This window comes from Trematomus bernacchii, unplaced genomic scaffold, assembly GCF_902827165.1.
Source record: "Trematomus bernacchii unplaced genomic scaffold, fTreBer1.1, whole genome shotgun sequence".
NCBI classification, from domain to species: domain Eukaryota; kingdom Metazoa; phylum Chordata; class Actinopteri; order Perciformes; family Nototheniidae; genus Trematomus; species Trematomus bernacchii.
In genome coordinates, this window is record NW_022988170.1 from 1 (window position 1) to 18796 (window position 18796).

Consider the following 18796-nt stretch of genomic DNA (forward strand, 5'->3'; position numbering starts at 1 on the left):
ATTCAACAAACCCTGCACACATTGAAGGAGTTCATTCCCAACATGTATGAATGGACAGTAATGAGTTCATACTGGTTTACAGGATTACCAGTACCCTCTCCCCCCCCCCCCCTCTCTCTCTCTCTAGCCTCTCCCTCCCTCCCCTCACGCTCCTGACGTCACTTCCTCTCTCCAACATGGCGCAGGAGGATGCAGGTCGCTAATGGCAGTCTGAGGGATTTACCCCACCTTCTGTCTTTATTTATGTCTGTGTGTTCGGGTGTGTGACATTACTGAAGGACTACATCTCTGCTGGGCTGCTATCCCACCCCCCTCCTAACCCCAACCCCTAAAAAAAACCTAAAACCCCCTCCCCTAAAACCCCGAACCAGCACCAGGACCAGAAACCAGGATCAGGATCAAACCTCGCCCCCGAAAAACACGACATGTTTGAGGGCAAAAAGACGAACATGTTCCTCACGCGGGCTTTGGAGAAGATTTTGGCCGATAAAGAGGTGAAGAAGGCGCACCACAGCCAGCTGAGGAAAGCCTGCGAGGTGGCACTGGGTGAGGAACCATTAGAAACCTTTATAACCATTATTAGAACCATTAGAACCATCAGAACCATGCCTTTGATGTGACGCCGCCTCAGTGTCTCTCCTGCAACATTGTATCAGAACATCAGCTGTTCTCGGTGTGTGTTCCTGCAGAGAGACGCGTTTTGTACCGGATTTAACGGGAGTGATTCGGTGTAAAACACGGAAATGGTGCAGGGTGGGCGATGCTGCGAAACTACAGCAGGCCTGTGCACGCGAAATAAAGTTATTACCCGGCTTTATTATGCACCTAACCTGCATTTAAACCCCATACATGCATGGAATATGAGCTATATTTATTTAACATGTGTGTGTTGGTGTGTTATAGTCGTAAAGGTGGTGTGTGTGTGTCTCTTCCTGGTACACCGGGCACGGTGCCCGTACAGCACGGGGAGGGTACATCACATATTACTGCTTTATTACACATTTAATCACGTTTTTCATGCATTTACCGGTTTAATTGTTGCATATTTGAGGTTATTGTGGTGTTAAACTCTATGTGAAGTCGGGTCAGCTGTCAGTAGCTCCTCTTTGCTAGATCACTGTGAAGCTGCACGTGATAATAACACACCACTTCCGGTCAGATTTAAACAAATGTAAACAAACTAATCAAAATAAATTAAAACAATAACTTGAATTTACGCTTATATACATTTATATTTCAAATTGTACTAAGTTTAAATACAAAAGAAAATCACTTTACCCTTCATAAAGCATGTTTATCAAAACCACGTCAGCTGTTGTCGCTTTTATTTTGAAAGTCCAGATGCCTTAATATCCGGTTGTGATGTGATTACATGCGGGAGCTTTATGAAACTAGTTAGCAGGTGTATTTTCCGAAACACGTCATCTAGGTGACTTTGAATAATTGATATACAGTTTGAAATGCATGTATACAAAACAACAAAGCACATAGCACCAAAACAGCTCATTATTTACCTTTTTATATATTGAAAACTAATGTTATGTCCACACTTTGACTTTATTTCTGTTCAGACTCTGAAACAGGCCTGGGTTGGTCCTGAAGGAGTCACCTGACACTAGCAAAGAAACAAAGAGTCCACACACAGTGTCTGTAGCTGTGTGTGTGTGTGTGTGTGTGTGTGTGTGTGTGTGTGTGTGTGTGTGTGTGTGTGTGTGTGTGTGTGTGTGTGTGTGTGTGTGTGTGTGTGTGTGTGTGTGTGTGTGTGTGTGTGTGTGTGTGTGTGTGTGTGTGTGTGTGTGTGTGTGTGTGTGTGTGTGTGTGTGTGTGTGTGTGTGTGTGTGTGTGTGTGTGTGTGTGTGTGTGTGTGTGTGTGTGTGTGTGTGTGTGTGTGTGTGTGTGTGTGTGTGTGTGTGTGTGTGTGTGTGTGTGCTCTGATATTTTGTAAAAACAACCCACCTACACACACATTATAAACGCCTCCCCCACTTTACTGTGTGTAGATCAACAGAAAGGAAACTGTGCTAAAGGTCATCTTTCTGTTGGACAGTGAGGTCTATCTAGCATCAAGGGAAATACCCTGGATGTGGATTTGCATAAAGCTTCTGCAGAGATCTGTGAATGAAAACATCTGAATCAGGTTTGTTGCCGGGCAGGATTCATATTAAAGCATGTGTATTGTAATGGTGGAGTTTGTTAACTCTAAGTTATTCATTAGTCTCCATGTCCTCCTCTGGTTTCACCAACATGATCCTGTTCCTCTCTAAAAGCTGGTTTATATTCAGCTTCAGGTGATAAACGTTTGTATTTTGTTCCATTACTTTAATTCATGTCGAGGCTTGTTTTTAATTTGCAGACTCTCAAAGTGTGAATCTGTTGTTGTTGTTGTTGACATGTCTCCATGCTTTAATGTTCAAAAAGCTCTCTGTTTTTCTACTTCTACTTTTACTCAAGTACAAGATCTGACACACACACACACACACACACACACACACACACACACACACACACACACACACACACACACAGCTTGATGTCAGTGAAATATCTGAATCAGGGTTGTTGCCGGGCAGAATTCACATTAAAGCATGTGTATTGGTGCATAACGTAACCATGGTAAGCAAAAATCAAGATAGAAATATACAATAAATATATTTAGTAGAAAGATACATATAGAATAAAATTAAATACTAAATAAATATAGAAAAATACTATTAATATGTGTACTCAAAAGGTGAATATAGAATATAAGAAAACACTAAATAAATATGGGAAACTTCTACAGGGTGTCCGCGGGGTCTCAATAAGTATATGAATTGTCCAAAGAGGTGTTCTACAGTCTGCCTGAATGTAATCATTGCGTAGGTGTGTAGTGATTCTGTGTAGTATATTTATGGCATCCCGTTGGATTTGACGTCATCTGAACAGGACATCGCACGCTCACTGCTTGATAGCGCGCGAAGGTCCGTTTACGCCGGTTGTTAAACAACATCGTTATGGGGAAATGCAAGTCTGCGTCCAAATGGTTGGAAGATAAGGAGGAAGGACAATCAATACTGTATGTGGGGGAAAGTTCTGAAGCAATTGGAGTCAGGACTCGGAGAGCTGGAGCTTTGATGGAGTCAGGACTCAGAGAGACACGAGGAGAGCTGGAGCTTTGATGGAGTCAGGACTCAGAGAGACACGTGGAGAGCTGGAGCTCTGATGGAGACAGGACTCAAAGAGACACGAGGAGAGCTGGAGCTTTGATGGAGTCAGGACTCAGAGAGACACGAGGAGAGCTGGAGCTCTGATGGAGACAGGACTCAGAGAGACACGAGGAGAGCTGGAGCTCTGATGGAGACAGGACTCAAAGAGACACGAGGAGAGCTGGAGCTTTGATGGAGTCAGGACTCAGAGACACGAGGAGAGCTGGAGCTTTGATGGAGTCAGGACTCAGAGAGACACGAGGAGAGCTGGAGCTTTGATGGAGTCAGGACTCAGAGAGACACGAGGAGAGCTGGAGCTTTGATGGAGTCAGGACTCAGAGAGACACGAGGAGAGCTGGAGCTTTGATGGAGTCAGGACTCAGAGAGACACGAGGAGAGCTGGAGCTCTGATGGAGTCAGGACTCAGAGAGACACGAGGAGAGCTGGAGCTCTGATGGAGACAGGACTCAAAGAGACACGAGGAGAGCTGGAGCTTTGATGGAGTCAGGACTCAGAGAGACACGAGGAGAGCTGGAGCTTTGATGGAGTCAGGACTCAAAGAGACACGAGGAGAGCTGGAGCTTTGATGGAGTCAGGACTCAGAGAGACAGGAGGAGAGCTGGAGCTTTGATGGAGTCAGGACTCAGAGAGACACGAGGAGAGCTGGAGCTTTGATGGAGTCAGGACTCAGAGAGACACGATGGAGAGCTGGAGCTTTGATGGAGTCAGGACTCAGAGACACGAGGAGAGCTGGAGCTTTGATGGAGTCAGGACTCAAAGAGACACGTGGAGAGCTGGAGCTTTGATGGAGTCAGGACTCAGAGAGACACAAGGAGAGCTGGACCTTTGATGGAGTCAGGACTCAGAGAGACACGAGGAGAGCTGGAGCTTTGATGGAGTCAGGACTCAGAGAGACACGAGGAGAGCTGGAGCTTTGATGGAGTCAGGACTCAGAGAGACACGAGGAGAGCTGGAGCTTTGATGGAGTCAGGACTCAGAGAGACACGAGGAGAGCTGGAGCTCTGATGGAGTCAGGACTCAGAGAGACACGAGGAGAGCTGAAGGTTTGATGGAGTCAGGACTCAGAGAGACACGAGGAGAGCTGGAGGTTTGATGGAGTCAGGACTCAAAGAGACACGAGGAGAGCTGGAGCTTTGATGGAGTCAGGACTCAGAGAGACACGAGGAGAGCTGGAGCTTTGATGGAGTCAGGACTCAGAGAGAGACACGAGGAGAGCTGGAGCTTTGATGGAGTCAGGACTCAGAGAGACACGAGGAGAGCTGGAGCTTTGATGGAGTCAGGACTCAGAGACACGAGGAGAGCTGGAGCTTTGATGGCAAACACTGACGGTTTATTTGGAGCTTCGGCCGGAGAATTCACAAAACATGTCACGGGCCACGAGTTGACCACACGGTAGAGATGCCACATCAACTCTGAAGACCCCTCCTGTAGCTCCAGGTTTTAACTAGTTCAGAGTGTAATCATAACAGCTGAGGACACTGAATCACAGTTGTTGTCGCTTATGGCTCGGGGTCATCTACACCCAAGAAGGATGTGTTCCAGGTTTCCCACAACAATAACTATCTCTGACCGAGAGCTGCCCGTCACAAACTGGTAAGAACAACAATATGCTAGGGCAGCCCCTCCTTAAGGGAGATAGCTGCTCGAGGCTGGTCAGCTGCGTCAGAGGGCGAAGGAGGACACGAGGGCAAATGACTCCCTAACACTGTATATAGTCAATGTGAGGTAAGGTGTGTCACCAATGTAACCGGTTAGAACTCAAAGTGGTGATGAGGTCTTGAAATATATGGAAAGGGTCTGAAAAAAGGTCTTAAAAGGAATTACATTTGACTTCAGGATTCCTGCTTATACCCTGTACTATTAACATGTGTAGAAAAAAGGTAAATATAGAATAAAAGTAACACTAAATAGATATTGAACAACAATGGTACAATATAGGCAATTAAAAATACATTATAATTATAAAAAATCCTTAAAAAAAGAAAGATGAATGTAGAAAATAGGAGAAATAAATGAAAGGATTCACATGATGTCAACATGCACAAATCAAGAGAGAAAATACAATAAATATGGAAGAATGTGATAAATGGAAAGATCAATACAAACGGCTCAATAAAGGTTATTATAGAATAGCAGAAAAAACATTATAGTTATCGTAAAATACTTAAAAAAATATCTACAAGAAAGATACATAGAAATATATTAAAAATATGATAAATATATGTAGTAGAAAGACACAAAATAAATGTAGAAAAACTCATTTGTATGTGTACAAAAAAGGTAAATAATGAATAACAGAAATAACTAAATAATTATAGGAAAATGCTATTAAAATGGTACAAAAAAGGTAAATATAGAATAAAAGAATACACTAAATAACCGAAAGAACGAGATCGCGGGTACAAGCGGCCGAGATGGGTTTTCTCCGCAGGGCGTCTGGCGTCTCCCTCAGGGCGTCTGGCGTCTCCCTCAGGGCGTCTGGCGTCTCCCTCAGGGCGTCTGGCGTCTCCCTCAGGGCGTCTGGCGTCTCCCTCAGGGCGTCTGGCGTCTCCCCGCAGGGCGTCTGGCGTCTCCCTCAGGGCGTCTGGCGTCTCCCTCAGGGCGTCTGGCGTCTCCCTCAGGGCGTCTGGCGTCTCCCTCAGGGCGTCTGGCGTCTCCCCGCAGGGCGTCTGGCGTCTCCCTCAGGGTGTCTGGCGTCTCCCTCAGGGTGTCTGGCGTCTCCCTCAGGGTGTCTGGCGTCTCCCCGCAGGGTGTCTGGCGTCTCCCTCAGGGTGTCTGGCGTCTCCCTCAGGGTGTCTGGCGTCTCCCTCAGGGTGTCTGGCGTCTCCCTCAGGGTGTCTGGCGTCTCCCTCAGGGTGTCTGGCGTCTCCCTCAGGGTGTCTGGCGTCTCCCCGCAGGGCGTCTGGCGTCTCCCTCAGGGTGTCTGGCGTCTCCCCGCAGGGTGTCTGGCGTCTCCCTCAGGGTGTCTGGCGTCTCCCTCAGGGATAAGGTGAGAGGTTGAGTCATCCGGGAGGGACTCGGAGTCGAACCGCTCCTCCTTCATGTCGAGAGGAGCCAGTTGAGGTGGTTCGGGCACCTAGTAAGGATGCCACCTGGGCGCCTCTCTAGGGAGGTGTTCCAGGCACGTCCAGCTGGGAGGAGAACGAGGGGTAGACCTAGGACCAGTTGGAGGGATTATATCTCTTCGCTGGCCTGGGAGCGCCTTGGGACCCCCCAGTCAGAGCTGGTTGATGAGGCCTGGGAGCGCCTTGGGACCCCCCAGTCAGAGCTGGTTGATGAGGCCTGGGAGCGCCTTGGGATCCCCCAGTCAGAGCTGGTTGATGAGGGGAAAGGAACGTTTGGGGCTCTCTGCTGGAACTGATACCTCCGCGCCCCGACCACGGAGAAGCGGGAGAAGATGGATGGATGGATGGACTAAATAAATATGGAAACATTCTATTAAAGTGGTACAATAAAGGTTATTAAAAATCCATTATAATTATTGAAAAATACTTTAAAAATATGTACAAAAAATATAAATGTAGAAAATAGGAGAAATATATAAAGAAATACTAAGAATATATGTTCAATTTATCTGAATAAATACATTAAAATAGTAGTTTTTTGACAAATCAGGAGTGTTTACAGTACAAACAATAAAAAAAGTGGGATATCGTTAACATAAAGCATTCATACAGAACACACACCTGACCTTAATGTCCTTCATTAGGTCTTCTCAGGTCTGTGTGTGTGTGTGTGTGTGTGTGTGTGTGTGTGTGTGTGTGTGTGTGGGTGTGTGTGTGTGTGTGTGTGTGTGTGTGTGTGTGTGTGTGTGTGTGTGTGTGTGTGTGTGTGTGTGTGTGTGTGTGTGTGTGTGTGTGTGTGTGTGTGTGTGTGTGTGTGTGTGTGTGTGTGTGTGTGTGTGTGTGTGTGTGTGTGTGTGTGTGTGTGTGTGTGTGTGTGTGTGTGTGTGTGTGTGTGTGTGTACTACACTTTGTTTGTTTGACATAAGAAGGTATTTTGTTGGTCACATTTAGTAGGAGTGGAGAAAACATAAATATAGAGATTTCTCTGCATTCACTACTTCAATAAATCCATTTAACATACGTTTTGTATTCTATAAAAGATGCTCCTGATGGACAGGAACCCTTTATGTTTCTACCTGTAGTTTCAAGTCTTTTTTTAATACCGTTTGATATTCATTTTGTAAATTGTGCTCCAATTTAGAGTAAAATAGACGGTGAAACAGCGTTAATTTAGGGCGGGGCTTCCTGTGATTGACAGGTCGTTCATGTTCGGTTGTTTTTGCCTCAAATTGAAATCTTTAAAAGTGAGTTTTTACATAATTGAAGTTCATTTGAACTCTTTTGTCGATGAAAAGTCTCCTAAAAACCCAAGATGGCCTCGAACCAAGAAGGTGCCAAAATCCATTATTTGTAGTGTTTTGTTCCGACATCGATCCACACACTCTTTAGATCTGCTTTCTAAACGCTCCTCTGTCCTATTAGCTTCTCTTCTATGTGACTCTGTCCAGGTACAGCTGATGTCTGAGGGCTTCTCTGAGTGTGTCCGTGTTTCATGCGTGCACGTTAGTTACATATCAGTCAGGAAGTTGTAATCACTTTGTTTGTCAGGTTTATTGCTCGTAGATATTGAAGGTTTCCTCACCTGTTGCTCTGACATTCACTGAGTCTAGATTTTGGGTTAAATATGTGACAATAATGAGAATAAAGCAGCCGAGTGTTGCCATGCTGTAATGGTGGAGTTTGTTAACTCTAAGTTATTCATTAGTCTCCATGTCCTCCTCTGGTTTCACCAACATGATCCTGTTCCTCTCTAAAAGCTGGTTTATATTCAGCTTCAGGTGATAAACGTTTGTATTTTGTTCCATTACTTTAATTCATGTCGAGGCTTGTTTTTAATTTGCAGACTCTCAAAGTGTGAATCTGTTGTTGTTGTTGTTGACATGTCTCCATGCTTTAATGTTCAAAAAGCTCTTTATTTCCCTCATACTGCACCTCTTTTCACCCTCTGTCTGAAACCAGAGCTGCTCTGATTGGTTAGCTGGTCGGCTTTGTTGTGATTGGTCTACCTGCTTAGAGATGTCCCGCCCCCTTAGCCTATGACGTACAATGTGTTGGAGCGCTAGCCAATAGGAGAGCGAGTGTTACGTAGTGATGTCAAGAAATTAATGTGTACAAGAAATACAAACATAGAATATGAGAAAACTACATTGGAAATATGCAAACAATGCTTTAGTATGTGTACAAAATATATATATAATCAAAGAAATACAATACACATATGGAAAAGATTAACAAAATGTACATTAAATGTGAATGGAAAATGGAAAGCAGTTTTTATAGTTGGTCATTTGTGCAGAAATGTGCAAAAGTTTACAGGACAAATAATATTCAACGAGATATCGTTAATATAAAGCATGAAGACTGATAACGGATCTATTTGCTGCTCATTCTTAGGAGGTTTCTGCTTTTTAAGGATTGAATTCAGACCTGTGGAAAAAACACCTTTTCCCTGCAAGGTGTGAAGCAGTGTGTGTGAAGGTGTGAAAACACTGAATCACATGTCCGTCCCCCCCCCCCCCCCCCCCCCCGATAACACGGTGTTATAAATGATCCGGCTGTTAATTAAGGATTTTACTACGACTCCCTGAAGATGTTTGTTCTGTCTGGAGAGCAGAGAAGGCAGAAGTACACATCCTTTCCTCAGGTAGATGTACAGATACTCGTGTTTAAAATACTCTGGTAAAAGTAGAAGTACTGACTAAACTTCTTCACTCAAGTCAAAGTAAAGAGGCTTTGAAATGTACTTCAGTAAAAAGTACCCATAACTAGCAGCTGTTTTAAAGAGTACCTGACCTCCCTTTATATTAATAGAACAATAATGTCATTGTTAGCTAATGAATGTTTCCATGCTGAACAACGGCAACATGACAACGTTTTCATTGGTCCCTCTTCTTTAGAGAAGACCAGGAAATGATGGATACACGGATCGTGTTCAAATCAATAGGCACGCAATGACTCTAAAGAAATATGATCACGCCACCAAACACACATTCAAACTAAAGGAACCAGCCTGTTTGGGAAATGTGAGAAGTAGAAAGTACAGGTATTTGGGTTCAACATGTAAGAAGTAGAAAGTACAGGTATTTGGGTTCAACATGTAAGAAGTAGAAAGTACAGGTATTTGGGTTCAACATGTAAGAAGTAGAAGTACAGGTATTTGAGTTCAACATGTGAGAAGTAGAAAGTACAGGTATTTGTGTTCAACATGTGAGAAGTAGAAAGTACAGGTTATTTGTGTTTCAACATGTAAGAAGTAGAAAGTACAGGTATTTGTGTTCAACATGTAAGAAGTAGAAAGTACAGGTATTTGGGTTCAAAATGTAAGAAGTAGAAAGTACAGGTATTTGGGTTCAACATGTAAGAAGTAGAAAGTACAGGTATTTGTGTTCAACATGTAAGAAGTAGAAAGTACAGGTATTTGAGTTCAACATGTGAGAAGTAGAAAGTACAGGTATTTGTGTTCAACATGTGAGAAGTAGAAAGTACAGGTATTTGTGTTCAACATGTAAGAAGTAGAAAGTACAGGTATTTGTGTTCAACATGTAAGAAGTAGAAAGTACAGGTATTTGGGTTCAAAATGTAAGAAGTAGAAAGTACAGGTATTTGGGTTCAACATGTAAGAAGTAGAAAGTACAGGTATTTGTGTTCAACATGTAAGAAGTAGAAAGTACAGGTATTTGGGTTCAACATGTAAGAAGTAGAAAGTACAGGTATTCGTGTTAAAAATGTAAGAAGTCAAAGTAAAAAGTCGTCAGAAAAATAAGTAGTGGAGTAAAGTACTGATACCAGAAAAATGTACTTAAGTACAGTAAGGAAGTATTTGTACTCCACAGGTGAATCCGGTTTATTCCAGGTCACCTGTGCAGACGTCAGACATGTGTATACCTTTATTTGTGTTCCTCTGTTAGTGGAGAGCAGATATATAACATGCAGATCAGTTGCATTTCCATCAGAGCTTCATAAAGAGGTCAACATGCGTTATGTTCGTGCCTGTTTTAGCGCTGCAGCTAACGATCATCTCCCTTGTTTTTATTAGATTGTATTTATTATTTAAGTGTGAGTTCTCAGTCGAGTGCAAGACATCTTCCCTGGATTTGAAAGGTGCTGCATGGAAAACAGGAACCAGTCTCACAATAACTCATGATAAAAGTCCTGACTGAATTATAATTGAAACGATGTGATCAGAAACTCATGGTAGATACTGTGCAGCATCGCCTACATCACATCACATGTCACTTGTTAGATGCTTTTATCCAAAGCGACTTACAGACTCAATACTGTGGGCAGGGACACAACGACATGCTGACTGCAGTGGGGTTTGAACCTGATCCGAACACCAACGCACAACCCACTGCACCACACGCCTCCGTTAGCATCAGGAGAGCGTAAACGATGCTCTATGAATGTTATGTTATGGACAGATATATTTAAAAGTGTCACTCTATTCAGTTTTCCATAAGTCATTGCTGCAAAAGGAGTCCACTCTCCAGACATACGTCTTTACCTCAATGCAAGCTGCAGGGACTTCTGAAATCAGGGAGAAGTCACTATTTGTCTAACCTGCAGATTTCTGTCTGTAATGTACAGCTGTTAGCATTAGCTGTTAGCATTAGCTCATCTTGCTAAAACACCCCATGTTCTGCTGCTCTCTTTCTGGTCTCTATGTGATATGAAACATGCAGACTGTTCATCTCGAGCGCTGCATGTGTTCAAGGAAAAACAAATAGTTCCTGAAGCAGACGTGGGTTCAGAGCCTGCTTTCTGTCCTGCAGAATACATGTTTTAAGTTCCCCCAAAAAGCCTGAGTAGAGTCCAGAAAATCATCATCATCATCATCATCATCATCATCATCATCATCATCATCATCATCATCATCATCATCATCATCATCATCATCATCATCATCATCATCATCATCATCATCATCATCATCATCATCATCATCATCATCATCATCATCATCATCATCATCATCATCATCATCATCATCATCATCATCATCATCACCGGGTCTCCCCCTCCATTTCATGTATCCTCCATGCATTCAGCATCTCTCCTCTCCTCTCCTCTCCTCTCTCCTCTCTCCTCTCTCCTCTCCTCTCCTCTCGCTTCAGTCCCAGGTGATGCATAAATGATCCTGCGACCAGAGGAGAGCCTCGCTTCCTCTCAGCTCCCGTTTCATCTCGTGATGCTTTTATTGATCGTCTGAATTCATCCCAGAGAAGGATGGAGCCTTCATCCCAGAGAAGGATGGAGCCTTCATCCCAGGGAAGGATGGAGCCTTCATCCCAGAGAAGGATGGAGCCTTCATCTCAGAGAAGGATGGAGCCTTCATCCCAGAGAAGGATGGAGCCTTCATCCAGAGAAGGATGGAGCCTTCATCCCAGAGAAGGATGGAGCCTTCATCCCCAGAGAAGGATGGAGCCTTCATCGCAGAGAAGGATGGAAGCCTTCAATCTCAGAGAAGGATGGAAGCCTTCATCCCAGAGAAGGATGGAGCCTTCATCCCAGAGAAGGATGGAGCCTTCATCCCAGAAGAAGGATGGAGCCTTCATCTCAGAGAAGGATGGAGGCCTTCATCCCAGAGAAGGATGGAGCCTTCATCCCAGAGAAGGATGGAGCCTTCATCTCAGAGAAGGATGGAGCCTTCATCCCAGAGAAGGATGGAGCCTTCATCCCAGAGAAGGATGGAGCCTTCATCTCAGAGAAGGATGGAGCCTTCATCCCAGGGAAGGATGGAGCCTTCATCCCAGAGAAGGATGGAGCCTTCATCTCAGAGAAGGATGGAGCCTTCATCCCAGAGAAGGATGGAGCCTTCATCCCAGAGAAGGATGGAGCCTTCATCCCAGAGAAGGATGGAGCCTTCATCTCAGAGAAGGATGGAGCCTTCATCGCAGAGAAGGATGGAGCCTTCATCTCAGAGAAGGATGGAGCCTTCATCTCAGAGAAGGATGGAGCCTTCATCTCAGAGAAGGATGGAGCCTTCATCCCAGAGAAGGATGGAGCCTTCATCCCAGAGAAGGATGGAGCCTTCATCCCAGAGAAGGATGGAGCCTTCATCCCAGAGAAGGATGGAGCCTTCATCCCAGAGAAGGATGGAGCCTTCATCCCAGAGAAGGATGGAGCCTTCATCTCAGAGAAGGATGGAGCCTTCATCCCAGAGAAGGATGGAGCCTTCATCCCAGAGAAGGATGGAGCCTTCATCCCAGAGAAGGATGGAGCCTTCATCTCAGAGAAGGATGGAGCCTTCATCTCAGAGAAGGATGGAGCCTTCATCCCAGAGAAGGATGGAACCAGGGAAAGAATATAATAATCCATCATTACACTGAGAGAAGAGAGGCCGATAGAGAGGAGGAAATGATGCACCATCAGAACATCGTTTCTTTCTCTATTTTTTAATAACCGTAAACAAGTTGTACATATCGTACTAATAACCGTAAACAAGTTGTACATATCGTACTAATAACCGTAAACAAGTTGTACATATCGTACTAATAACCGTAAATAAGTTGTACATATCGTACTGAACTCATTGCATTTAAATGAAGAGAAGCTGCAGCTTGTTTAAATGATATAAATATGTACATTAGTCTATTGCAGTGTATTCTAACGTATTGTGTATATTGTATAGCTCCTTTTTAGATATGATCTGTTTATGTTTACTCCCATTTCATCCTATTTGATATGTTTACCTCGTGTGCAATGACTTGGAAGCATGCTGCTGCAACCAAGCAGTTTCAAATCAATGAATCAAATATATATAATCTAATCTTTACACAGCAAATACTAATGTGGCTTTTCCAAAAGAGGAAATTCACCAATAATGTAGTTGTTCCCTTTATTTTGGATTGACAGTGTGCAGCATTGCCATTTCCCAGCATCCTTTGCAACATGTTTTTAGATCCTATTTTTTAATATCTAAGAGTATGCACAATACCACTTTAATAATCCATCATCTGCAGGGTTTCAAATACACAGACATGTTTGGAGATAGACAGAAAGAGAAGCTTTTACTCGATTTGTCTTTCTGCAAAGCATGCTGGGAGCAGGTTTGAAGAGACATGTTATCTTCCACTGACCGGCCATGATCTGCTGCAAAGCATGCTGGGAGCAGGTTTGAAGAGACATGTTATCTTCCACTGACCGGCCATGATCTGCTGCAAAGCATGCTGGGAGCAGGTTTGAAGAGACATGTTATCTTCCACTGACCGGCCATGATCTGCTGCAATAACTTTAACACCAGCAGCTTCCTTTCAAAAGAGACAGAAGGAGTGCAAACGAGCCGAAGCATGACTCAGCCGTTAGGAGGGACGAATTCATTTCAATAACAAAGCAGAGCGCCGAGTGACGATTCTCTTTCTGCCAAGCCTGGATTCATCCTGGGGAGTAGTGATTAGAAACAGGCCTCTGCACGCACACGCACGCACGCACGCGCACACACACACACACACACACACACGCATGCACACGCACGCACGCACGCACACACACACACTCTCTCTGTTACAGTAGGTTGCCCAGACAACCCCTGCCAGTGTTTCCTTCTCAAATGTAATTACTGCTGTGCAACCTTTCCCTGCAGAACAATAGCTGTGTCAGGGGGCTTGTTTTTCTCAGGCTCTATACACACACACACACACACACACACACACACACTCACACTCACACTCACACTCACACTCACACTCACACTCACACTCACACACACCAAGCCTATGGACATTGTCTTATCACAGTCTGCTGCTTCTTCACTGACAGATTTCACATAACTGTATTAAGTTAGTTTAAAGCAAAACAATATCAAGTTTAAATATATTAGGCTCAACTTAATATTATTGCTTTCATCTAACCTAATACAGTTATGTGGAATGTGTTGACAGACATAATACATGTAATGAAAGGCAATGTCTCAGTTCTCTTCAGTGTTGATGAACAAACACGCCAGAGACGTTCTGATATTGCCTCGAAAAGCTTCAGTTCGTTTTAGGTGTGTTTCTGGTCTCAGGTAATTTCCCATCATGCAGCAGTCTTTTTTCTTTACGTCTCGCACAGCTGGAGGTCCAAATCTGAGACTCACTGAGAGGGAAGCATTGGAAAACATGGAGTGGGATTTTTTAAATCTTTGAGTCTTTAGATCCAAACTAAAATAGTAACCAGTGTTCAAACATAACACCTGCACTGTTTTGACAAGACTCTAACACACAACACACACACACACTCTCACACACACAACATACACCCTCTCACACAGTAAACACACACACACACACACTCACTCTCACACACACTCACTCACACACACTCCTGTCGTGGATCCGATGTAATCTCATCTGCACACTGGTGTAAATATATTTAACATGTTCATACAAATGCTCAACTTTGTACCGTGTTTTAATAGTTACTTTAGCACTTTATTTTTGCTGTATAATTATTTTAATTTGTACCTTGTGTGAATCCTGTGTGTGTGTGTGTGTGTGTGTGTGTGTGTGGGTGTGTGTGGGTGTGTGTGGGAAGTCATTAGGATGCGTTCTGATGCTCACGGAGGTTTTGTGATGCTAACTGCTAACTATGCTAAACAACAGACGCACTCTGAGGACATTGAGTCGTGTTAAACATTATTCATTATGAGAGAGTGAATAAAATATGTTAATTGACCTCTTCGTGTGGAAAATACTCCGTGCATTATTGCCTTTACACGATATATAAACATATATTTTACATTGTGATGATTGACATTATTCACCCACGGAACTATGGGTTGGGGTATTGTTCCGCACGGACATTTGAGTTAACCGTACTTCCTGTTTACCCCGGTCTTGGCTTCCCGGGCTTGAAGCTGTTTACATTTTGTTCTGATGCTAAATAAAAGTCTAGCTTGTACCTTTGATACCCCGCCTCCGACTCCCGTCTCTCTGCACTACATTGGTGACCCCGACATAAGTCTCATAGAAGGATCCGAGACTGAGCCGAGCATGGCAAATAACGCTGTGTTCTTCAAACTGCCGTAGTTTTGGGAGACATCTGCGGCTGCATGGTTCGCACAGACGGAGGCTCAGTTCGCCCTCCGCGGAGTAACTGATGACGCAGCACGCTATTTCCACGTCGTTTCGGCACTGGGAAGCTCCACTGCGACCCGGACGGTGGGCTTTATTACATCTCCCCTTCCCAGGATAAATATGCAGCGTTCAAGGCTTTCCTGCTAAAGACTTTCGAGCTGTCACAGTCGGAACGGGCCTGACGCCTGCTCGCTATTCATAGCCTGGGAGACAGCAAGCCTTCCGACCACATGGAGATGATGCTCAGCCTGCTGGGTACGGAAGAACCCACATTTGTGTTCATAGAACTGTTACTTGGGCACATGCCGCCGCATGTTCAGACAGCGCTCGCTAACACGGCTATTACTGAGCCCCGCGCTTTAGCCGAAGAAGCTGACCGGTTCTTCCTGGCCACCCAGCGTTTTACCCCTGAGGTGCTGGCCCCGACACGCAGCAGCACCTTCCCTGGTAGAGGCATGCCACCTAGCAGAAGCTCCGGGGCCGACGTCAGGAACTCCAGCCCTGGCCTGCTTCATTACCATGCACGCTACGGGGCGAAAGCGAAGATGTGCCGTCCCCCCTGCACCTACAAGGCAACGGGAAACGCCAAGGCCTGCGCTCGGTAGTGGCCGCGAGCAAGGGCACATCAAACCGGCTCCTGTTCATCAGGGACACCCTCTCTGGTCGCAGACTCCTTTGTGACACGGGCCCAGCGGAGCGTCCTGCCGGCTACGGTGGAGGACGCCGCCGGTGGGGGCCACGGCCCACCTTTAACGTCCGGTAACGACACCCCTATTCGCACCTATGTCACAAAGACAGTGGACCTGTGTTTCGAGGGTCAGCGGTTTAAGTGGGATTTCGTCACGGCTGACATCTCCTTCGCCCTCCTCGGCTCAGACTTCATGTGCGCTCACGGACTGCTGGTGGACGTCAAGAACAGCCGCCTGGTGGACGCACTGACATTTGCGTCGTTCGCATGTACCCGCGGCGAGGCGTTATTCAGCGGGCTCTCCAGCTCACTCTCACAGGGTGACAAGTTTCAGCACCTTCTCAGTGAGTTTCCCGACTTGACGCAGCCCACCTTTTCCGCTGCCACTACCAAACACGGGGTAGACCACCACATTGACACTGAAGGCCCCCCAGTCTACGCTAGGGCCCGGCGGCTCAACCCTGACATGCTGGCGGTCGCCAAGTCGGAGTTCGACAACATGGAGCGTCTGGGCATCATCCGCCGCTCAGACAGCCCTTGGGCTTCGCCGCTCCACATGGTCCCTAAATCAGCCGGTGAACTTCCGATGAGATATTTCAGTGTGTGTGTGCATTGAATGTGTGTTTGACTGTGATATGTGTGTGTGAACCTCTCGCTGGCAGAACGTCCACTTTGTTTTTCTTTTTTTTTATTTAGCCTTTATTTATACAGGTGTAAAATCTCATTGAGACACAAGGTCTCATTTCCAAGAGAGACCTGTCAGTGGTAACACTACCACACAAAGTTACAGACAGACAGGACACTAAACACAGAGGCAACCCTAAAATACAACATCCAATCCATATACAGTATTCAGATATAGCAGGTGCAAACACCCACAGATGATTTCTCCAGCTTTTTTAACATGAGTTTAAAATCCGTGATGGGTATCAAACTGGTCAGCTTAAGTTCCTGCTGAAGTGTGTTCCAGGTCGAGGGGGCAGAGTATGATATGGCTTTTTTTCCAAGCACCGTGCGAACTGAGGGGACGGACAGAGTGATGTCATGTTGAGATCGTAGGCTATAGCTGTACTGTTTGTGTGATATGTAAGTGGATATGTAGTGGATCACTTATTGAATTAGTGCTGATCAAACAGCTGGAGGCAGATCAATATTGGTTCATGTGTGCAGACCATGCTTTTTACACTATGTATTTAACCTACAGAACGTTATCACTATCATTTCTGACTTTTTAGCACATTTTGCAGATTATAGTATGTTTATTTCAAACTATACAGGTTTAATTTGAATAAATAAAAGCCTTGTCAAGAAGTTCAAACGTGCTTATTTTAACCCAAAACATGAGCTTTACCTTAACCAAAAGTTTAATTACGTCAACCTAACAAAGTCATTCTGTTGCCTAGACAAAGAGTTTCTGCTCTGCACGATATTAGGAGGAAAATGCATGAAAGATAGTCTGTTTTATCAGAATATGTTTGTGCATTGCACGACTGCTCTTAATCATGATAACCTTGAGAGTACAATAAGGGGTCATGAGACAGCTTTTCATAGGCTTTTAAATTGGTGATAAGGCATTTTAAAGTAGTAGAATGAATCTGCAATATCATTTTGAATTCAAATGTGTTGAACTCTAGGTGTACCGTCTCTCTGTTCCTTTATAAATCAATGATAAGGTATTCCTCTCACACAGATCTGCAAACTCACAGCAGTCGGTTGTTTGAGTAAAGCAGCACAGTGACAGCATGCATGAGCACACCTCATGTTGAGTTGAAATAAGGGTCTCTTTCCTCTTTTTAAACTTATCATTTCAGATGTTCAGCACTGAAATGATCTGCAGCTGGTTTAAAACAGCACTCAGACTTCTGTGTTTGTTTATGCTCGGAACAAATATGCAAACGTGTGTAGAAAGCCGAGCAAATCACGACTCTCTCTCATCGGGAGTTATTCAGAAAAGCACTCGCTGTAGTTGCACTGAGACGCAGGAAGCTTTCTCTTAAAGCCTTCAAGCATTTCTTTAAGTGCAAGAGACACTCAGTGAGGCTTTGTCAGGTCACTGAGAGAGTTCTCCTGTACACACACACAGCTGTAGTTTTCTCTGAAATGCATCATCATGTCTCATAGTGTTTATTTATTCAGTTTAGGGTCTAATGAATGTGCAGCCGTGTGTAATCTGCAGAGCGTCGTTAGCTGCTGCACGAGGGGAGCACATTCCTCTGGATCTGAAGCAACACTTTACTCCTCAGCTCACACACACTTCCCTTTCTGATTCATGCACTTGATCTGATACACATCTCCAGTTCTGTGCACGTCGTATCCACGCTGTGATCAGTGGGATTCCTGCAGAAACCTGTGACGTCTCTGAAACATCAGATCTGATCACATGATGCTGTTGTTCTGCATGTGGTGTTTCTCTGGAGCTTTTGTCTTCTTTACGTCGTCAGATCATGAATATTTCACACAGTGTCGGTGTCAGATATCACAGGGTGTTAGGTTAGCTTTAAGGGGAGACTCTGCAGGTGAAAAGGGAACAAAGTCGAGGTAATAACTTCATACAAATCAAGTCAAAGCTATTTACAGAGGGACTTTTGGATATCTCTTAAGAGCGTGTATGAATGTGTGTATGAATGTGTGTTTGAATGTGTGTATGAATGTGTGTTTGAATGTGTGTATGAATGTGTGTTTGAATGTGTGTATGAATGTGTGTTTGAATGTGTGTTTGAATGTGTGTATGAATGTGTGTATGAATGTGTGTTTGAATGTGTGTTTGAATGTGTGTTTAAA

General features: G+C 44.5%; 1 protein-coding gene across 1 annotated transcript in view; it reads left to right on the top strand.

Annotated features, from left to right (window-relative positions):
- Positions 1 to 175: 175 nt before the first annotated feature.
- The window catches only part of LOC117475947 (brefeldin A-inhibited guanine nucleotide-exchange protein 1-like), a gene marked incomplete at its 3' end in the record, with an annotated part of 28270 nt that continues 9649 nt past the window's right edge, over positions 176 to 18796 (top strand). Inside the window, 1 exon segment of the mRNA XM_034122293.1 lies at positions 176 to 546. Within this exon segment, the coding sequence (XP_033978184.1) occupies positions 426 to 546 (121 nt within the window).